General features: G+C 43.5%; 1 protein-coding gene across 2 annotated transcripts in view; it reads right to left on the reverse strand.

Moving 5' to 3' along the window:
* SBNO2 (strawberry notch homolog 2) overlaps positions 1 to 23,287 on the reverse strand; it is a 108,077-nt gene extending 84,790 nt beyond the window's left edge. Inside the window, exons 1-4 of one of the 2 annotated variants that reach the window (XM_084614663.1) lie at positions 19,137 to 19,229; positions 17,802 to 17,828; positions 15,237 to 15,367; positions 271 to 495 (exon numbers count right to left, since the gene is read on the reverse strand). In XM_084614663.1, coding sequence (XP_084470789.1) covers positions 271 to 396 — 126 coding nt within the window. In that variant the 5' untranslated portion in view covers positions 397 to 495; positions 15,237 to 15,367; positions 17,802 to 17,828; positions 19,137 to 19,229. Of the gene's footprint in view, positions 1 to 270; positions 496 to 15,236; positions 15,368 to 17,801; positions 17,829 to 19,136; positions 19,230 to 23,201 lie in introns of those variants that run through there. The other variant, XM_084614662.1, reaches the window with a different exon arrangement.
* Positions 23,288 to 23,730: the final 443 nt, after the last annotated feature.

Consider the following 23,730-nt stretch of genomic DNA (forward strand, 5'->3'; position numbering starts at 1 on the left):
AATGGACTTTAAAATTATGTCGTTTCAGTCACAATCTTGCTTTTCCTCCCAACTTCAAAGTCAACATGGATTGTGGCAGCTGCTGCTTCAAATGTCTAGCACTAAAATAAATACTTTATACCACTGGACAACAGCCTGGAAAGCCAATTTACCAAATAGAAACTGTAAACGTTTACTTTGTTTTCCAAGATTTCAACATTGCTGTGACCCCGCCCCTGGCAAAAGCTCCCAAATCCAATCATTTCCATGCTAACCTGACAGGACCCTCACCTCCATGGCAGGTACACTGAGCTGGGTCTGGAGGTTCGGCATACTGTATAATGTACTGCCTGACTGCTGGTGTTCATGCTGTGGAAAGTTCTTCCCTCCGTCCATGGCAGGATGTGCTGAGGGCATCAGGCTGTCTCCTGCACCATGAAGTTGTCAGGGCTGGTGGGACTATTCTAAGGAGTGGTGGAAGGTTCTTTATCTGTGCTCTTCACCCTGCAGCATGGCCTAGGAGAGAAAAGAAATACCTATTGTCAGTTTGTAAAGTGGGAGGAAATGCAGCTAGCCCCATCTAATTAGGAGACCAGCACGTGGAGGTCAGGCTGCATAGAGTCCCCTACTCCACCATAAAGTCTAAGGCCTTGTCTTCACCAGGTGCAGAGCCGTCCCTAGGGTATGGCAAATCAGGGCAACTGCTCCAGGCCCTGCACTCTGGGGGGGCCCCATGCTTCCTGAGAAGGTGGGCAGGGAGGTGAGACAGAAGTCAGTGGGGGGTAGGGGGAGGGGAAGAAGGAGCCCCCCTACCAACCTCCCTCTTCCCCCAGAGCCGCCTCCTGCCCACCAGCGGGCCCCGCCGACCAGCATCTCCCTCTCCCTTCCAGCATCTACAACCAATCAGCTGTTTTGGGGCATCTGGACTCTGCGCTAGGTGGGGAGGAGCAAGGGTGCAGTGTGCTCAGGGGAGGGGATGGAGTGGGGGATGGGGCCTGGGCGGAGCCGGGGGGAACCACCCTCCAGCAGATAGAAACTCAGCGCCTATGTCCCAGGTCCCACACCCCCTTAGGACAGCCCTGACTACGTCTGTTTTTAACCTGAGGTCGCTAACATGGTAACTAACATGAGGCAAAATCCCAGTAAAGACAAAGCAGTTTGTAGGTTTCACAAGTGTTAACAGATTGAGTTACTATGAGGGAGCCTAAGATTCACCTAGACTGGGGAACTCATCTTAAAATACTAACTGCCTTGTCTTCACTAAGATCGTAGTTGGTTACCACATGTTAGCTAACACAAGTTAAGAACACACCTTTTTTCCAAATGAAGATGCACCCTACAGGGCTCGCAATTTTCACTCAGAACAGCAGCAAAGCATTTGGAAAGTACTGTTACACCCCAAAGTCTATTTCACACACAGGAGGGTTTTAAAAAACTGAGATTCTGAACAGCTGAGAATCTAATCCAATTGTGAAATTTCTCTGATTTTGCAATACTTGCTCATCTTTGTATGGCACAAGAGGCAAGCGCTTGCTCTCCACTGATGGGCAATGTGGCAAACTCACATTCTTGGAAAGCAGCTAAAATGCAAGGCAGGGCCCTGGGTAAAGTCCACAAAGTCAATTTGGGACAGACCCGAATGATCAGTAATTAGAATACATATTAAAACCTGTGCATACCAGACTCAATCCTTTCACAGTTGCAGGATACATGAGGTCAGTGGGTTACAAATTGGTGTAATGAATTATAAATCCTGTGCCCTTACTGAATCCATGATTTTTAGTGTCTAGCAAAGTTATGAATTTAAGTTCCCAGGCTACAACTAAAGGCACACGATATAAAGGAACTTCATAAAGACACTGCAAGGCCTTAAAAGTAAGGAGCCCTCTTTTCCTTCAAAGTCCGACCTAATTAAAAAAACAGCTAATTTGGGTCCCAAGAGGATAAGGAAGAAGGCTGTTCTGAGGCTTGTAAGGGCCTCTAGGTTTACTATGGCCTAGTCTACATTAGGATTTTACATCAGTATAGCTACTTCTCTCAGGAGTGTGAAAAATCCACGTGGCAATACTGACCAAACCCCCTGGGATAGACAAGTGCTAGGAGGATGGAAGAATTTCACCACCTGTCGGGGAGGTGGATTACCTACACTGATAGGAGAATTCCTCCATTCAGCGTAGCTAGGGTTACCCTTTGAGCAGGGGGTTGGACTAGATGACCTCCTGAGGTCCCTTCCAACCCTGAGATTCTATGAAGAGATGCAGGGTGCCGCTGTAGGGTTGTCAGCGTAGACATACCCTGAGCTAGACCATTTCCTAGCTAGCGTAGGCTTGGTATCAATCAACGACCTTGTCTACGTTTGGCATTTCTCTTGTATTCATGGATGCGTTGCCTGCCACCAGTGTAGACTGGCCACTGGCATTTTAATAATCATGTTCTCTAGCCCTACACTAGTTTCCCTTGAGATGCTCCATCAGGAGGAAAGAAAGAAACAAGGAGAAAGAGCCAAAAAAGGGGTTAAAAAGTAGACTATAAACATGTTTTATTGGATAACCTCATTTCCCATCCCTAAGTGTAGCTTCCCCTCTATTTCTCTTACTATGCCTATTACTGGAAGAGTCTGTTAATAAACCCTCTCTGCTCCTCTCTTTTCACTACTCCGATAGTCACTCATCTTCAGCGACCTTCATTTAAATACATCTACTCTTTAGGGCCAAGTCAAATGACCTTTCACCACCTATCCAGCCGGGGCTGAGAGTACTCTCCCTGAAGTTAACAGAAAAACTGATTTCCATGGCAACTGGACTATACCCCTCTTCTAGTAATTACCACAGTTGTAATTGACTGGCCAACCTGAGTCACACCAATGATTGTGTAAATCTGTTACCCTCATTTCCAGTATCTCAACCCAGTTCAATTTATCTCACTTTCTTTCTCGCTCAAATATTCACCTACTAAAAGCTACATGTGGTATTTTATTGTCACATATTATCTTGCTTCGGAAGAAGTGACAAGTGGAGATTTCCTTTCTGAGTATCCTACTGATGAGTAACAGCTATGCAGCACAGCGGCCAGAACCCCAAAATCACCAGAAAAAAGGCAAAGTACATACCTGAGATTTCCCCCCTCCTAAATCAGTCCTATACAATGTCTGATGCAGAAAATATTGACCATGGGACTCAATTTCTTCTTAAACAGATTTACTCACTAAAACTGCATCATCCCATTTGTCACCAGTTAAGGACTACTAATGTGCCCATACCATGACCTTCAATTCAGTGACAGAAATTAATCCTGAACAGCTAGGCAGAATCCAAATGATTTTCAGCACCTGTAAAGTAACTGGAAAGGACACTATCAACTACCTTTTTTGCTAGACTGTCCATTTGCTCTTGCAGGCTTAAAGGGGCACACTCAGGTCTAATTTGGCTTAATTCAGATACCAATAATGTTATGGTTAAAGCAAACATTTAGAAAAACCTAGGAGCAAGAGAGATTTCCACCATTTCTTTTTGATTTCAATATGACTTTTTTGCCCTTTCGTTTCCTCCCTCCCTTCCACACCAACACCCAAAAACCACAACACATTATCCTGCAGCATTTGCTGCCTGAACATTGCAGCAGTGGGCTGGTGCACGAGAACTTGAGAAGTGAAACTAACTAGTGCATTTTCACTGTCCAAGCTGAGTAAAGCAGAAAAACTAAACAGCACAGAAAGTAAGAGAGTTCTTAAATGTTCAGTTTTGATCCTTTAAAGGTGTCATTTGTAACATGAGACATTTTTTAAAATCCTTTCTGACTCAACTGCATCCCTTTAAAAATAAGTGACAAATTTCAGCTGGCAAATTTATTCCTGCATTTGTAACAGACAGTGAAGTGAACTTGACTTTGTGTAGCATCCATGGCAGGACACCTCTTGGAACAGGGCTCGTCAGTCAGCTGGGAGAGCAAAGTGTATTTTGAAACCTAGAGAGACTCAAGGGCTCACACTTGTATAATGTTAGTTCGAAGTTAAAAGTCAATAATCCATGCATTTAGGATATGAATTGCTCCACCATGATTTTATAGCAAACCTGTACCCCAAAATAGTTGTAATGACAATCCCATATTTGACTACAAGGACCGTTCTTTTCTCAACCCTATTTGTTAAAGAAGCCGAGACTGAAGACTACTGGATGGCTAAAGGGCTTGATAATAGATTAGAAAAATGCATTTCCAGGTTATTCATTTAAATCCAGCCTAGACCAATAGTGATGAGAAGCTACCGTGCCCAGCTGAAATACAATAGACAGGAGTCCACAGCTTAACTCCATCCCCTCTGCCACTAGTACCACAATGGGCATGAACTGGCAGCCTCTTTGGCACACAGAGGTCTATGGATATGGAAAGTGAACTAGATGGTTTCTCCAAGAAGCATTGCAACACAGCTGGGGAGCTTGCAAGGCTACTAGGGATGTAGTAGCTGTTCTGTGGGTAAAGAGTTGAGAGACCATCAGTATTCTCTGCAAGCACTCAAATTCACACAAATATATTCACTTACATTTACACTGCCTGATTATTTTTCCCCCCAACAAAGATTATGGTAACAGAGAAAAAGTACTCCCCATGTTTTTAGTTTATTTTACATATCTGACAACTCTTGGGAAACCGATTACACAGCAGCAGGGGAGAGAAAAATATTTTAAAAGCTATGAAAACCTAGGGTTGTAAATCCACAAACATTAACTGAGGCAGGTGTAATAACTGAAATGACTTTTAGCTCATGTTTTTAAACCCAACTAGATTTCAAGTGAAAGGGGTCCCTTTAAATATATCACCCACACAAATATGTGGGAGTTTGAATTTGTAATAGGCCAATTATCAAACAGGCTGTGCTTCATCCCCCAATACAAACCTGCTGAAGCTCCAATTTCTATATTGAAATTCTATCACTAAGCATATAGTTATTTGTCCAGAAATCAAAACATTATTTTAACACATGCTTTGTGCCAAGACTTCATGGAACTTTCCAACACTTTATGAAAGAGCTACAATTTGATAGGCTACAAAGGAAAAATCATTGTTTTATTTTTTCAAAGTAATACTTAGATTATATGCTCTTTGGGCCAGAGATCATGTTTTCATTGTAAGTATGTACAGTTCCTAGCAAGACGGGAACTCAAAACTTGATCAGGGCCTCTAGGCACTGCTGCAATACAGATAAGAAATAATGTATTCCTCTGTAAACACTGTTTTTCATTGCAATAATATTAGCAAGGTCTGCAAGGGATTCGTCCAGACATTGCACGTTTACTGTAACACACTTTTAATAACATTTCCTGCTGCTGATGGAATCTTAAGGCTTGTCTACACTTGAAATGCTGTAGCACTTCAGCGTAGACACTCACCACAGTGACGGAAGGGGTTCTCCCGTTTGCATAAACTAATCCGCCTCCCTGAGAGGAAGTAGCTAGGTCTATGGAAGACTTCTTCCGTCGACCTAGCACTATCTACACCAGGGGTTAGGTCAGTTTAAGTACATTCAGGGGTGTAGATTTTTTTTACATGCCGGAACGACATAGCTGGGTCGACTTAACTTTTGAGCGTAGAACTGGCCATACTGCAGGATCCTGAATTCCCTACTTAGGCAATCCCTCCCACTGGTTTCAGGACTGGGTCTGTCGGACATTTAATAAAACCACCTGCACACACACACAAAATGTTAAGTAGGACCCATCCCTGATCAGAGTGCCGCATAATACTGGCCAGCTTGATAATAAGAACCTCTGAAGACTTTGCTGCTGCTATTTCATGGATGTGCAAGTGCTACCCTATTCAAAGCCATTTCAGGATGGCTGCCAATATAATGTGCTAGTTCTGAATAGATCTGCAAATACTTTTTAAAAGAAGATCATGCTAACAAATTAAAAATAAAAAAAAGTTACAGTTCTAAATGCAAGCATTGAGGGCATATGGTTAAATGCTCTCACATGACTGGGGCTCACAAACTGAAATAAATCATTTGCCAGAGGCTAAGCACTTTGTGGTTTAAAAGGTTTCCCTTTAAATACAGAGGCAGTCATACTGGGACTCAGATGGTTTATGCAACCTTATAAATCCATGTCAGGTAGAAGCTGCAGGCTCAGCAGGGTGTGGCCGTACAGTAGAACGCAAATTATGCTGAGTAAAACTGATCGGTTATGCTCAAAGCAATTGTAAGCTTAAACAAATTAAAGCAGAGCTTTTTCTGGGAAGGTTTAAACTGATTACAGAAATCTGATCTAACCTCAACAAGACAACTAATCAGGTTTTTGTCCATCCCCATTGTCTGACAAATTATAATAACTGTCAGAATTTATTCCCCATTTTAAATGTTTTTCACCCCAGTAAAATAAAAAAAAATAATCTCCAAGTAATCAAGAAAAGGAGCACTTGTGGCACCTTAGAGACTAACAAATTTATTTGAGCATAAGCTTTCGTGAGCTACAGCTCACTTCATCGGATAAGCTTATGCTCAAATAAATTTGTTAGTCTCTAAGGTGCCACAAGTACTCCTTCTCTTTTTGCGAATACAGACTAACACGGCTGCTACTCTGAAAAGTAATCAAGGTGCCTTTAGAAAAAGGACAAATTTCCTGAAAGAGCACAGCAAAACCTTGCCCCAAAACAGAGTTTAGATAGTGGCAAGGTAGCGTCAGCAACATAATGTCAAGTTATCTGAACACGCTATCAACCACATTTAGTTCATTCAGATAATTAACTAATGGCTAGTAGAAGAAACACCTCTTTCCTAGGGTTAGGGAGTCACCTAAATCAGTTTCCACTTGCCTGCTTTTTCCAGAGTTTTACATGTGCAGAATTATTTCTTTTTATTACTCTATAAAATCCATACTCTGATTTTACAGTCATAAGTCCACAAGTGCAAATACCCCAAAACGTTTAGTTAGCATGCTGGGTACTAGCTAATGCCATTACGTGGACTTCAGTCCCCTTGATCTATTAACCAATCTTCAGCAGCCCCAGAACATCTAAGGACTTCTTCCTCCCACCATACATCACATGCATTAGCTTATTAAATGGAATTTGCAAGAGGGGGACAGAGAATATGCTGGCGTGAATTCATATCTGGAATGTTTTAGATGGTAACCCAAGATACATTTTGAAGAGATGCCCTAAGCCCCAGCTACTGATCATTAGTGGTCTTCAGTTCATTGGATCTTTTCTTTTTTGGTTTCAGGGTTGCCCTCTTGCTCCTTTTTACTCTACCTACTGTTCCTGACATGCTCCTGTGATATTACACGAATTACAAGTTACATCTAAAAAGAATACAGCAGCAGAGGGTTGAAGTTTAAATGCAAAGCAAAGGTGGTCGTTTGTCTGGGCTCTTTACTGACCTCCTTTATGCCCTGCAAAAATGACATCATAGTTGATTTAACTTTTTTGCCTGCTTTTATAAGTTCCTGACTTCCATCTTCTGGCTGGGAGATTTGGGCTGGAGGACATAGATGGTTTCATCCTAGGAGGGTGAAATCTGAGCTGCAATATCCCAGCCCCTAAATGAAATGTCAGAGATGAGACCTCCAGCTCAAATTTCATTCTCCTGTGATGTCCCCATCCAGATGTTCCAAACATCACGATGTCCTCCAACCAGACAGACATGTCGCAACCTGATATTGTTAATATAAACAAGCAAAAGTGTGTGTGGGGGGGTGATTTACATAAAACTCTGAGGTCCTCTATGATTGCCATTTACTGCTCTTACACAGTTTTTTCTTTACAGATCACCTTTCCTAGGCAAACAGGCAAGCTCAGCAGTTACTGGGCAGAGGTGGTGAGGTCTGCTGACCTACGGGTTAAAGTCAGAGACTGTTTTAGAGATATCGATATACTCTGGTGCCTTTACAATAGCACGTCTGTTCTCTTCACCAGAGGGTTTTTTTAAAGTTTGTAACAGCTTTTGATAGGAAATCAGAAGCCATGATTCCCGTAACAGCTGTAGCAAATGTACAGCTTCACTTATACATCTAACAAACAGTAACTTATGAAGGGTAAAATCAATATCAGAAATTCTCCCTGTCTGTTCTACATTATCTCATGTCTTGGCTCTTGGCAACATTACATTTCACTTGATGGGTTCTCTACAGCATAGAGTGCATTTCTCTAAAAATGTACTTAGCTCCCTCAGAAAACTCTTACACAACAGCCTGTACCCAATTAGCAAAATGAAGAAAAACAGCTTAGGAACTGTAAAACTTTTGAGCTCCAGAGATACTAAAATCCTCTCAGATACAAAACAATATTCTGCACTAAAATAGTGGACTTCTTCAGGAGGACCTCAGAGTGAGTAATAACTCCATTTTACAAAGGGGGAAACTCATGCACAGAAAGATAACTTGTACAAAGACACCCAGAAAGCCAGTGGTATAATTGGACATAGACCTCAAATATCCTGACATCTAACCACTAGAAACCACTTCCTTGTAAAGTCTTCCACACTAAAAGTAAATTAATTCCTTTGAAATCATCCACGTACCCAAAACAGATCAAAGGTAACGTGCACCGCTAGAGAAAATCTAACTTAACTTAAAGATCCACAATGGATAACACTTAATTATCTATACACGTAAGCTTTTTGTTGGTTCCGATAAATTCAAGCATGTACACACAATTCTAGATCAGCCTGAATTGATGCAAAACATCGTTGCAGTTGTGTATTTACTTCTAAATTTGAGTACTGGAGAAAGCTGGCACACTGCAGTACTATGGTCCTTTGGTGGTCTCTGTTTTAGGTAAAAAGGATGTCACAAGAGAGGCAAAAAAGCCAGAAAGTTGAGACATGTAAGGGATCCACTTTTTCATCCTGACATCACACACTTTTTAGATTTGCTACCACAAAACCAACCGGCCTCCAGCGGAACGCAGTTTGTTTTCTGAACAGAGACTGTGGTTGCATAGCATAGTGGGTGCCATAAAAAAAACAAAACAAAACCATTTGCCACTCTGCCACAACTTCAGAACCATTAAATGTCTCCAGTTCTAAATAGAGGAAGATACAGTTGTTACATCAAGTGCCAGGGGTGGTGAATGCAAAGAGTTTTTAATACCTCGCTGTACACTCACACTTTGATATGGGCCAGTTGCTGGCTGGCTGGCATATTTAAATTCCCAGAAGGTTCTAAAGCCATTCACAGTGATACTCCATGAACCCTATGAATGAAGGTCAACACTGATCATGAAAAACCAAGAAGAGATGACAACCCCAGGGAGCTATTTCTGTTTCAGCAGCCTCCCAAAAGCACATGGAAAATTACAAAAGTGAGAGCAAGTTTTGTACAAGGCCACAGCTGTCTCACTTCCATGCACTGTGCTGCTGTTCCAGGCTTTACATTACCAAGGACAGATGCAATGGAAGTCCACAACCCCCAAATCAAATGGTTCAGCAAGTTTACACTCAATCCATTCCTCCTCCTCCCTTGGCTCTCCTCCCAAACTGGCAGTAAATAACCCCCATTTTTTAGGCAAGTTAGAGCTTTTCATCTTAAGATCTTATAAGAGCCACTCAAAGCATTAAAGAGGAATTATTCCCTACAAGCATCTCGTCTATCCTAGAAACATCAGAACCTCCAAGGCAAGCAGTGAACAGAGATAATTTAGAGTTGCAAGACTTCTGACCCTAACAATGGGAGCAGTTATCACACTTTTACTACATAAGCGGAAGTTTATTGATTTTCTAAGTTAGACATTGCTGGAAGTCACCTACAAAGACTCAACAGGCAAAGTTCTCTGCAACTAGAGTCATAGGTGGAAAACCTATTCAAGGATCACTTTGTCCTACCAGCCTTCAGGCATCTGGGGATTGTTCAACACTTATGACTTCTTCTTTGGGAGAAAACTGTGCAGTAAAACAACAGTTCCAACTTCAAGACTCATAAACTGCCCCATTCTCTCCTGAGAGCTAGAGAATATGAAATGCAGATATGGGGGGGGGGGGGGAGGAAAGCAACGTCAATGGTAGAAGTTAAGTCATCTAACTCATCATGTACATCATGAAGTAGCAAACTCCTGCAACGGACATGTACGTCAGCGCCCAGCCTTTGTCACATAATCTTAGCTGCCAGTTCCTTATCCTTGAAAAGTGCCAATAGAGTATCAACAAAAGGAAACAAAATTATCTAAATTCCACTCTAGTTTTCGCCAATGAAGTTTTAAAAATGGGACACTATTACTACTAAGCCTGCTACTTAGTTTGGACACTTTTATTTCAAGACATAAGCCAATTCCTTAGTTTTAGCGCTATCCTAATAATTAAGATTAGAGTACAATCATGCCTTCATCATGTGCTTCATCTATTACCCAAAAGCATACGATACCATCTGACATGACCACCTTTTGAGGATACTGGCAGAGAGAGATTTCCAAAGGATCTAAATATACTCAGCACAAGTCTTCACCACCACCAGACTAAGATACAAACAGTAGTAAGCAACACTGAGGGGTTTTCTACTACACAGAGTCTTAGACAAGGGTATGTTTTTTTTCCCCCAAGCCTCTTCAAGATATACACAGATTTTTATTATGATATAAGCCTTAGAAGGTTTTGACAAAATGGAAGGAGCTGGAATCTCCATTGGTGGACATCTTTTAACTGACCTCAGACACGTTGATGACACCACGCTCTTTGCTACAATCCCTGATGCAATACGTCTATAACAAGGAACTGGGGAATAGAGACTATTCCTGAACGCAACAGAAACAAAATGTGCGTACATTGACAAGACAAAGAAAAAGAGGATGCAAGAAGGCATCACAATTAATAGACAAGCTGTAGAGGCAGTAGATGAATTTAATTATCTAGGACAGGGGTCTCAAACTCCCAGCCTGCGGGCCATCTGCGGAACCTCCCCAATGGGGCCCACGGGGCTCCAGCAGTTTTGAGGCTGGGTCTCTCCCTTGGCCCCACCTGCCACCCCCAGGCGCTCCCCCACTCCAGGCAATTTACAATGGCCCGGAGCCCCGGCAGCGCAGTGGAGCTGTGTGGTGTCTGCCTGCTCGCTTCACATGTCTGCCAGCCCCTCCCTGCAGCCCCGGGGTGGGGTGGAGGTGCGCCTCTGCGCACTGCCCCTGCCCCAAGAGCCCCTGCAGCCAATGGGAAGCTGCAGGGGCAGCGCCTGGGGGCAGCAGCATGCAGCAGGCAGAGGCCCCCCGACCTGCCCTGACTTGGGGCCCCAGGTAAGCTGATCGCCATATTTGGGGTCGGGAAGGAATTTTCCTCCAGGGCAGATTGGAAGAGGCCCTGGAGGTTTTTCGCCTTCCTCTGTAGCATGGGGCACGGGTCACTTGCTGGAGGATTCTCTGCTCCTCAAAGTCTTTAAACCACGATTTGAGGACTTCAATACCTCAGGCATAGGTGAGGTTTTTCGCAGGAGTGGGTGGGTGAGATTCTGTGGCCTGCGTTATGCAGGAGGTCAGACTAGATGATCATAATGGTCCCTTCTGACCTTTGTATCTATGAATCTAAGCGCTGCACCCCTCAAGTCCCTCCCAGAGCCTGCACCCCCTCCCCTATCCCCCACACTCCCAAACTCCCTCCCAGAGCCTGCACCCCAGAATCCCCCCCGCAAACTCCCTCCCAGAGCCTGCACCCCAATCCCCTACTCCAGACCTCCTCCCCCACCCAACTCCCTCCTGGAGCCTTAGGCAGGTGAGGGGCAGAGTTTTGGGGGGCAGGTTCTGGGCAGCATGAGTGACATATTGGCCCACTGGGAGGATTTGAGGCCTGGCACTGGCTCTAAGTTAAATTGAGTTTGAGACCCCTGATCTAGGATAATACATATCGAACCAAGGAGGCTGTTCCAAAGAAATCGGAAGATTAGGGATGGCTCACTCAGCTATGGCCTCCGTTGAGAAAGTGTAGAAAAACAGTCACGTCTCACAATGTACAGAGGTGCGACTAGTGAAAAGCTGAATTTTTTCCATAGCAATTTATGGATGCAAGTTCTCAGAAGTTAATACTGCTGACAAGAAGAAAATGTAAGCTTTTGAAACGTGGGCTGCAGAGTACTCTTGAGTATCTCCTGACTGGAGAAAAAGATGAATAACTATGTTATAAATATTACTGGAGAGAAGCAAACACTGATGTTGGAAATCAACAGACACAAACTTAAGTACTTTCATCACATTAGGCACAGAGATGGAAACAACCTTGAGAAAGTTATTATGGAAAGCATGGTGGAGGGTCATTGTAGTAGGGGACAAGCAGCAAGGAGATGGATGGATGGATGGTGTGAGGCTTATCACTGGAAGGTTAGCTGCTGAGTGGTCAAAGTTAGCAATGGATCACAAAGGCTTCTGAAAATTCTGTCATCTCACTGATATTCAGGCATGAATACATGGATTTATGTAATCATTAGTATAGAGTTTAGCATCTTCCAGCCAAAGATCTCAAAGCACTTTCCAAACTGATTATGCCTCCAAACGTAATTGTGAAGTCATTATGCTTACTCTGCAGGTGGGTAAAACAGACACAGAAGGAGACCTGGGCATCACCACAGAAAGCTCAGTGAAAAGCTTAGTGACCAATAGCGGTCAAAAAAAAGCACACAGTGTTAGGATATATGAAGAATGTGATAGAAAATACTGAAAATATCGTGATATAAATCACTGATATAGCCACACTATTCAGGGTGAGTTCAGTTCTGGTCGCCCCATCTCAAAAAAGATATAGCTAATGAAAGCAAACACTTTATTTTACTAAAAGCGTAACATATGGAACTCATTGCCACAAAATGCAGTTGAGCAGAAGAGTGTAAGACGCTTATAACACAACATCCAGCGTAATGTTAGACAGGATACATTTATAAGTGACAAACTCTCAGGCTTCAGGGCACAAAGCAGCCGCTGGAATGACTCCTATGGACAAACAGTTGAGCACAACCAGTAATAACCCCATGCTAAGCAGTAAGCAGGCTCTTCTACATTTGCCAAGGCAGATGCAGAAGAGGGACCCCAGCAGAATAAAGTAAATGTTTATAAACACAGGAACAGTAATTTCCCTCTGTAAGGATCACGAAGAACTAATGAAGCGATCTTTCAACGTGATTTACAGCAGAGGCACTCAAGTGATGGATTACACACACTCATGAAAAAACCATTAGGCTCACTCCTTAATGGCTGGACATCCTATGCTTAATAATGAAACTGTTTTCCTACGCAGCAAGATAAAGCTATGAGCAGTCTAATTATATCAGGAATCATTCTGATTGAGATATATGAATAGTTTCAATATAAATAGACTTTCACTTAAACAGTTCATTATGATAGAGTTTCCCTACCCATTCCAGGCCCACAATGGGGCAGCTTTTGTCTGCAGCTAAGGAATACGACTAGTTGGAAGTGAAGAACAGAGAGATTTAGATTTTCAAAAGTGGCTTAGGCTTTTTAGAGAGCAACAGCGATGTGTGTGGCAATCTAGTTTGAACTCACACTGACTGGCGACTGGAGAAACTCAATAAGCAGCTCCGCTATAATCAGGATCAATAACACCGTGAGTAAGTGCCCATTTCATGGGCATATACCGTTAAGAAAACTGTACAATACCAGTTGCATATTTCATCTTCTATAAATACAAGCATTTCCTCTATGCCATGCTGTTACAGAAAGCTGGCTAGGAAACCACAGGTATGTACAGTATACACAGTCAAACCCAACTTTGCCATTCTTGAATTATATGGGCCTGATAACAACAAAAAGCCCTTGGGAGCTTGATCTAGTTCCTTTTCCTACCTGAAGATCTATCACAGTGATTATTCCCTTCCCATCTGTCCATCCACAGACACTGCATGCAAATGAAATCTGGAAGCTTGCTACACCCAGCCATCTCCCTGATTCCTTATGTCAACTGACAATATCTATCAGGCACATACAACTTGCAAGGACCACTGCCTTTGTTAGCAGGGGCGCTAAAAGTTAAACTAAACTCTCTTAATAAAAACACACACACACACACACATGTATGTACGTAACCCGAGAAATAGGAACTAAGGAACTTTGGAAACTGAAAAAAGATTTTCACATCTCAACAGCCAAGCCAGATGCAAGTTCCCCTTTATGTTCAAACAATATACAGAGAGAAGTACTAATTCATACCAAGCAGCAATTTGTCGTGAGAGAGGAAGCTGGAAGTCACGACTCCTCAAGTAATTTGCTCTGCTAATGACTTATTTTGTGACAATGGGCAAACCTTAATCTTTTCTGTTCCTCAGTATACCCATCTGTTAAATGGGTCTAGTAACCTCACAGGGAATCTGAGAGGTCTCATCATAGTCTGAAAAACACTGAGATTTTCAGATGGGAGATGCTATTTGAGTGTAAAGTTTAATATGATCAAAACTAGCAGGTGCTTGCCTCCTTAGCCCACAATTCTATATTTAAATGGGAAGTGCCACACAATTATTTTTAATTCTTTCCATTATTTGCAGTAATCTTTAAAAACTGAAAAAGTTTTTCCCCAACTGGTTTAGTCCCTTTTCATTTGGCACACTTAGTTTCTCCAAGAGCAAAACTCAGCGCGATTCTGCTTTGTTTATCTCCTTGTCTGAGGATCTGCATATCAGTCACACTTGGACAAGGGCTCCCCCAAATTAATCTGTGCACCCTCTGCTAGCCAGGCATCAGACTACGCAGGAGTAGAGCAAGAACTGCTCTAGGATAATTCAAAGAGAGGGGCTTTTTACAATGCCCTAGCAATAGACTGATGAATTTATGTTTGAAAGACAGATATTCAGAATCTAGAGTTTGTTCCCTACCAACTTAGACTATGACGGTAGATTCAAATGGGTCAATTGAAACTGCTTTTTAAAATAAAAACAAAGAATCAGCGTATTACCAACTGTAGTGCAAAATATAGCAAATTGTAACCCAACTCACCCAATCACAGATTAACGTGCAATTTAGAAAGTTATGGGAAAACAACTGAAGAAACTTAAACCTAACTTTACACTGATTCTGAATAGAACCAAGTCTACTTATGACAGACAGCAGAGGATAACATCAACGTGAAAGATATTAAACATTCTGTATGTGATTAAAATGGGGTCACTATAGGGCATGCCGTACCACACAGTTTATGGTACACTCCGGACACACCTGTATGTACCTGAGATACATTGATTTAAGAGCACAGATTTTACACGACCCTAACAATGTAAAGTTTGCATTCCCAGCGTATCAGAACTGTTCATAGAACTGAGCAAGAAAGGGGTAAAATCTTCCTCGCTACTTACCTTGGCTGTGCAAGTTATTAGAGAGTCACGGCATGGCTGCAAATAATGTATTTGGCAGATTAACTGCTCGAATTGTACACTCAGTAAACAAAGGGGAGAAAAGCTGAGATCACCTCCAAGTTTCTTGACATCTATACGGGTGAAAGTAAAAAAAAAAGCAAACTTTACTTCTGAAGACAAGTGTCTACGGCACCAAGAGGAAAAGCATCACCTTTTAAGCAGCCCTAACCCCACCTCTTTGAAGCTCAGACCATACTGCAGAATCAAAGATGCTTGTTGGGAGGGAATTTATTCCTTTAAATGAAAATATCTGCTCTCCCACAATCCAGTCAAGCCAAAAGATAAAGCCAGGTGGGTTTAAATTAGTGGTGTAACAGACTTAATTACAGGTGCCAAGAAAAGACTCAGCAGTTGGAAAACAACACACCCAGAGAGAGGCCTCTTGGATTATAAAAACAGAAGGAAATAGAAGTACAAACAATGAACCCTATTTGACAAAGTCATGGCAAAACTTAAACTGCCGGAGGACACTACCAGAGAAATTGCACTCTGCAAAGAAATGTGGGTCTAATTCAATATAAGCTGCCACACTAATGCAACACTGTGGCTGGGAATCTAAAATGAACAAGAATCAGGAAATCTCTCTAAAAATAATAACTCAGCCCCTTTGCACAACTGTAGCATTTTATATCACTCGGTACATTGTTAAAATGTCTTAATCTATAATGTACAAAGCAGATGAGTTACGGTTGCTGCGGGAATCTTTGAATGTCTTGACTTGCACATTTACATTCTCAGATATAACACTGCATTATCAGCTTCCCCTATTGAGTTTTCTACTGTTTAAAAAAATAAATGGAGAACTGACTGAGCATACATTCAAATAAACATGCTATGTGAGGCTGTAATAAATTCACTTTGTGCATTTATTTGAAGGCGTGCTCACCTGTAGTCTGCAGAGTTAAACAGTGAAATAAGCTCAACCCTGAGTATTTTATTTCCATCCCTACTTCATCCACCTCTACTGGGACACTACAAAAGGGCTGCCAAGCTCAAGAAGAGGGAGTAATGGAATTGGGGGGAAAACTTCTCAAGAAGCACCACAGCACTGGAAACTAGGACTCCTGAATTCTTTTATTTGCTTTTCCACTAAGCCTGGTCTACACTTACAAACTATATTGATATAACTATGGCAGTTAAAGATGTGGCTTTTTACCAACAGAGTTAGACCAGTACAAGTTCTAGTATGAATGCAGTCATACCAGTATAACAAAAGTGCCTTATACTGCTATAGTTATTCCTCCTCCCACATGGAATAGGATTACCAGTGGAAAGCTCCTTTATACCCATGCAACTGCATCCACACTGGGAGGGTTGTTTCACAACTACACAGATAGTAACTAAAGTGGTACAACTTTCTAGTGTAGGCAATTCTAGTGTACAAATGACTTTGTAATTTTGGGCAAGTCACTTAACCCCTCTGTGCTTCAGAGTCTCCAACTGTAAAACGGGTATATTATCACATAAGGTTGTTGTATTACCTCACTAATGTTTATGATGTGCTTTGAGATTCACAGGTGAAATGCACTATAGAAAAGCAATAATAAATATTCATATATGGAAATCTAAAAAAGCTTACTTTTGAGTCTTGCTGTTGATGTAGGCCCCGAGAGGTTATTCCCCAAATTCCCCAAGAAAAAGGCAAGAAACTTTCTATTCTGCCCCATAAACTTAATAAACTGAGCACCCTAGTAAGATTAAGCAGTCCCATGCTTCAGCTGCTTTACTGACAACATACACTGGAGAGGAACTTTCGTTAACCCAAATGTGGATATATTTTACATTAAATCTTTCATTTCAAGACAGCACAATACAACTTTATTGCTGCTGAGTTATCTGTAATTCTGACCTCATTTGCCATTCATTCAGCTTGCAGAATGACATTAGGACACTGTTTCATGCTTCCCCAGACCCCAGTTCCATCAGCAGAACTGTCAGAGCACCAATTCACAGTTCAGAGTTTCATATTTCTTCCCCACAAAGGACTCGCTGTAAAGCACAGTCTCTCCCTTCACTCACAGGCTGCCTTGGCTTTAATGGCTCGACTTGAAATTCAAACATTTTGTTTACATCAATGGAATATTGCTTAAACTAGGACCCAAATACAGTCTTAGGACGGATTACTTCAAGTGAAGCACATTATAGGGAGGGAAGAGGCAGAATCCATCTGTCAGAGCCCTTTTAACTGGTAGAAGAGATAAAATGACGTATTTCTATTTCCAGGTAGAAAAGTCATACACAAGAAAATGCCTCCCTCCCCCAACTCTGCCAAGAAACTCAGAACATTTCTGTGGAAACCTACAAACCACCACATATACACTTGGCTGTGCTCTGAAATTTCAAAGGCACAAAAGGTTGTACAACCCCTACGAGAGAGCACAAAGAGAGGCTCAGGCAACATGGGTGACTAAGAGCCGCAGTACGTTCAATCGAGTATCTGACACATCGGGACAATATCACCACTGGCAAAAACGCATAGTGTCTTTAACTTCAAGGGAGTCGTACCTGCTCAGACTAGCTGTGTACTCCAACCTGCAAGACAACATGTGAGAAGATCATAAATAATCCTAATACCTGGCATTGACATACGTGTGCAGCATGATATACATGTACCCAGCATGACTGGGGCACCTGGGCAGTACTTCCATCAAAAGGACTAAGTGCTTTACAAACATGAATTAAACCACAAAACATATCTGTGAAGTAGGCATATATTATACCATTCTATTAATGGGGAAAACAGAGGCACAGAAAGGGAAAGTGGCTTGCTCAAGGTCAAACAGTAAGTCAGTGGCAGACGCAAGAGAGGAACCCAAGTCTCCAGATTCTCTGTCCTGTGCCTCAGCCACAAGACCATCTTTCCTCTGCCTCGTGCCCCAATCACTACTTAGGGAAGCCAGGGAATTAATTTAGGGTATGTCTACACTACAGCAGTACAGCTATCGGACTGCAGGTGTGCTGCTGTAAGGCCGTAGTGTAGTTGCTTCCTACACTGATGGGAGGGATTTTTCCCTCAATGTAGGACAGGTAATCTACTTCTCTGAGAGGCAATAGCTAGACTGATGGAAGAATATTTCCATCGACCTAGCCACATCTGAACCAGGGGTTAGGTTGATCTAACTATGGTACTTTGAGGTGTAAAATTTTTCATAGTCCTGAGTGACAGAACTACGTCAACAGAAGTTCTAGGTGTATGCCAGGCCTCAGAAGGAGTGCATGGCGTCTGTCTAGCCCAAAAGATCCTGGCCCTATGGGGAACACTACCAGAGAAGTTATGAATGCTCTGATTGACCACATCACCACTCCCACTGGAAAAAGCTGTACAAAGACATCAAAGCATGCCTCCTTACTGGTCATAAATACATAAACATATCACTTTAAGCTCATTTCAGGCTGGTTCAACATGTATTTTGCTATGTCAGTCTTTTTCACAGTAATATGTTTACAGTTCTAGATCATGTTACCAAAAAGACTGGAAAGATTTTAAATTTAAAAAAATGTTTCAAAGAAGAATATAAACCTCTCTTAATTAAGCCTAGAAGGCTTTCCTGACAGATTCAGACTCTGGCGATTAAAATCACAGCTCAGTTTTCACTGACTGCACAGTTAGCTCTTTATTACAGTGCTACTGTTCAAAAAAAAATTAAAGTTGTGTCAGCATTTCCATTATAAACCATTTCAGGGGTCTAACTTAGCCGTTTAAAAGACTACTCCATGCTACTCCAGGCTGAAACTTGCTGTACAAGGTCCCTGCATGGGAATGATTTTAAAAGCATACAATGTGCCTAAAAAAAATATTTCCTGTCCATTTATATGTTAATGTAAAGAAAAGAATCTTACTGAAACAAGAGGAAAGTAGCTTCAATTTTTAAAGCACGTGTCCACTCAGGTGGTAATGCTCTATATCGCCATACAAGGCACTGGTTCCTGCTGTCTCCTACCTCAGTCAACAGGGGCTGGGGGCGTGGGGGTGTCCACAAGATGATGCAGCCTGTGGAAGAGGGAATGTCTCAATGCTCAGCAGTGACCCAAAGGGAGTCCTCTCCTACTCAAGAGTGGGGAGCATAAAGCATGGGAAAAGATGGAGGACTCTATGGCTTTGACAGGAGGTTAAGGACCCCTAGGGGTAGGAAGGGCAAGTTAGTATGTGAAAGAAAAAATTTTATGGCAGCTCAGCAGGTTCTTTCAGAGCATTTTTAAAGGGACAGTGTCAAATCGAGACCTAGTTACTTTAAAAAAAAAAAAAGAGCTAGAAGTAGCGTCAGGTGCTATTCTGGCTCCAGAGTTGTCCTGCCTATTTCTGTGGGTTCACAATAATATTTCCCTCTTTTTATAAAAATCATTTTCCTATCACTGTTTGATGTGAGAAAGCCCACATAAAACATGATACCAGGTACAGGCACGTGCTGTCAAGGTAAGCAAATCGGGGAAGATATTTTTTCTTTCTAATTGTTAGTCACCTCAGGTATAACAAAAAAAAAAAAAAATCCAGGCAGAGTGTTATTGTCAATGGCTATTAGCCAGCATGGGCAGGGGTAGTGTCCCTAGCCTCTGTTTGCCAGAAGCTGGGAATGGGTGAAGGGAAGGATCACTTGATGATTACCTGTTCTGTTTATTCCCTCTGGGGTACCTGGCACTGGCCGCAGTTGGAAGACAGGACACTGGGTTAGACAGACCCTTGATCTGACCCAGCCTGGCTGTTCTTATGTTGTACACTGATGATAATACCAAGCAGCTATAGCTCTGCCAGACCTATATTATTCAAATATTAGGAAACTAGAATGCAACTATTAAACTTTGGTGCTCTAGAATAATGCTAATTTTGCCAAGTATCAAGATACCTGAAGATTTTAGACTCTTGCTTCGAAGGGTTAAAAAAGTTCAGACAATTAAAGCGAACGTATGTTTCCTTTAAATGGTATATAAAAAAAGTGCAAGGTTTCAGCAATACAGGTTTCATAGGGGTTTGACCACCAGGCTGTATAGCTGGAAAGTATCATTATCTGGATGGGAAAACTGATGAATAAAAGCTAAGTGATTTGCCAGGCATCCCACGAAGAGCAAGAGAAGGGGATGGGAAAAGGTCTCCTGACTTGACTTCCTATCCACCAGACTTTGCTGGAAAACTATTTCTTTATGGGACCAATGGACACACACTGTACTCATGGTGATATTACAACCTACTTTTCCATCAAGTACAATACAGCCATCTTCCATCAACAAGAGCCTGTTTCGGCAACCCCTGCACGCCCGCTTGACAAAACCAACCCAGCTACGCAAGAGGGATCTGGAATCCCTCCTGTCTCAAACGCTTTCAACAGAACTGTTAACTTACAAATTCTAACTGTAGGGCTACATTCTCCCTCAGGTTAGGCCTGTGCCACCCTCTCTGCCACACCCCACCCCAAAGACAATAGGATTGCACAGATACAACAAAGGGCATGTTTTTGCCTGCAGAATTTACAACTGGTGATGATGCACAAGCCAAAGAGAACCCAAGGAAACTTTCAGATCCCTTGGTGAGTTTGCAGGGCTAGAATTTAGAAAAGCCATCTAATTTTATTGTAAATTGAGAACATTTGCTTTGGAATCACAATAAAAGTAGAACCTAACTCCATTTTTTTTTTTTTTTTTTTTTTACAGTCTCTTGTCATAGCAGAACCCCGCTTTAAGCACTGCACTGATATTTAACAACATTAAGATCCAAGTATATAGATGACCACTAGCACCAGTAGAGTTAAGAGTCTGTCACAGCATAAACTCCATTTTTCAGGGGCTATGAATTGGGCAATTAAGATCAGCACCATTGTGGGCAAGAACTTGACATTCAGGGTCTCAGTGCAGGGCAGATTTCTGCTACTTTTAAATCAGAAGTGAGACACTCATTGGTTTCTGTCGCTTCAGCCTGTTCCCTGTGCAAAGAGTTTCCTTTTGGGAATTAAGTTTTACGTGGGATTAGAAAAGCCTGGTCCTTGCTTTAGACTAGGAATTAACATTAGAATTTTTTTTTCATATGCATAGTAAACTTTACTTATTTTCAAAAATACATTTTCATGCTAGAAAAATCCAGGGTGCTGTGAAGTAATTACATGGAAAAGGCTGGTGGGTCTAGACATCAAATAGGGACAGATTCTGATACCCCTACTCACACCAAATAATCCACAAATAATCACGTTAGTCCTTCGGTCTACTTGTAGAGTAACATGACACTCAGCCTCAGAAAGGGTAGAAGAATCTGGTCCATAATACACCTAAAAAGGGAGTGTATTCATAAGTTCAGGAGCTACTTTACTTCCATAAGAGATTTCCTTCTTGTTCTTCAATAATATCTAAAAATAACCAGGCAAAATGTAATAGAGAGGCATATTAGCATGTGGAATAGTCTCCTACGGAATTGATGGAAGTCTTGCTATGCAAGTCATCTAACAGTTAACGGAAAGGCCCCTAGAGAATGTACTGTCAGGAACAAGACTACACTGTCAGTTGCAACAGACAGGTAGATAAGGCAATAATTCTTTTCCATCACTAACATTGAAGTAAAAAGCCACAATCTTTCCCCACAACAAAAGGGCCAGACTTTTAAGAAAATAAATGTTTTTTATTTAGCTGTATAACAGAAGCAGCCCTATCAGGATTGGGCGAAGGAAGGGTCCATTGTATTTGGTGCTGTACACACAAATTGAGGGTTAATCTGGACAAACTACCTGTCCCCAAATACTACCAGGGGACTCAGAACACCAGGTGTTACACCTTAATACAATAACCAAGGTCCTTCAAAGGCTGGGTGCTACCAACAGAGCTCCTCCCTTCCTGTCCCAAATTATCATGTGGTATTATTTTACACTCTTTAAGAGTTCTCCCACTGCACCCCAGAAGTGATTGCATTTTAATGATGAGCAAGGTGATTCTTGTAAATGGGTTTCGGATAAAAGGGGTTATGTATAGGTAGGATTATCTTATACAATACCTGGGGATGGTTCAGACTAAATATCAATCCAGATTATCCACCCTAACTCTAGGCATCATGACTAGAATGGGTAAACCAAACTTTCGGCCCAAGTAGGTAGTTGCATTGCTTGGACTGTGCTTCAGGAAATGACTCAAACTGCTACACCTTCAGGGCTGTTAAAACTCTGACTAATAAAGATAACTTGAGGAGGAATAGCCTCCTTGGAGGAACTGAGAAAACCTGAAGCACTATCCCCTCCCTTCCAGAAAAGAGAAGGAAATGAGGTGACGGACAGGGAAGGAGGTGCAGGACACAACTCTCCCACCAAGAGCTGACCATGGGGAGAGGAATAGCAGAGCTCCCCAGAGACCCTGACCTGAGGGGGGAGAAGAGGAGAAACCTGGCCATAACTTAGCTCCCCTGACCCCCTCCCCGGGGAGGGAAGAGAGGAGGAAGCAAAGAGCCCTCCCCCAACATGTTCCCCAGAAACGCTGAGAGACCCTGACCTGAAAGAAGGGGGAGTAGAAGCAGAGAGACATACCCCGTCCCCGTGGCTCCCCAGGAACCTGACCCAGGGGAGGGAAGCAGAGACCTGCCCCTCCATGGAGGCCCTGTCTTGCGGGAGAAGGGCAGCAAAGGGTCCTGCCCCCAACAGCTCCCCAGAGACCCGGACTCGAGGGGAGGGGAAGCAAAAGGCTCCCCCCCCCACAACTCCCCAGAGACCCGGGGGGAGGGGAAGCAAAGGGCTCCCCCCCCCCACAACTCCCCAGAGACCCGGGGGGAGGGGAAGCAAAGGGCTCCCCCCCCCAACTCCCCAGAGACCCGGGGGGAGGGGAAGCAAAGGGCTCCCCCCCCCACACCTCCCCAGAGACCCGGACCCGGGGGCTCTCCGGTCCCAGCCCGGCGGACCTCTCCGCACGTAGGGGTCCCTGGGGGGGGTAGCGAGCGGCCCTCACCTGGTCCCCGGGGGCTTCGGGGTTCAGACTCCCTCCTAGAGGCGGCTCCTCACTTCCGGGTTCGCCGCCGCCATCTTGGGGGCGTTTTGCGTACACGAACTTCCGGCCCGCCAGACCGGAAGCGGGAGGCTGGGCGGGACCCGGGGCAACGGGAGCGGGCGGGGGAGACAGAGAGAGCAGCGCCGCCGCCGCCTCTACCCGCCTCCCCCCGCCACCTCCCCCGCTACCTACTGCCCCCCACCCCGCCCCCCATCCCCTCGCCCCCCCGCCACCTCCCCCGCTACCTACTGCCCCCCCCGCCCCCCATCCCCTCGCCCCCCCGCCACCTCCCCCGCTACCTACTGCCCCCCACCGCCCCCCATCCCCTCGCCCCCCCACCACCTCCCCCGCTACCTCCTGCCCCCCCCCGCCCCCCATCCCCTCGCCCCCCCCGCCACCTCCCCCGCTACCTACTGCCCCCCCCGCCCCCCATCCCCTCGCCCCCCCGCCACCTCCCCCGCTACCTACTGCCCCCCCGCCCCCCATCCCC

This window comes from Lepidochelys olivacea (assembly GCF_965140295.1).
Source record: "Lepidochelys olivacea isolate rLepOli2 genome assembly, chromosome: 25".
In the NCBI taxonomy this organism is placed as follows: domain Eukaryota; kingdom Metazoa; phylum Chordata; order Testudines; family Cheloniidae; genus Lepidochelys; species Lepidochelys olivacea.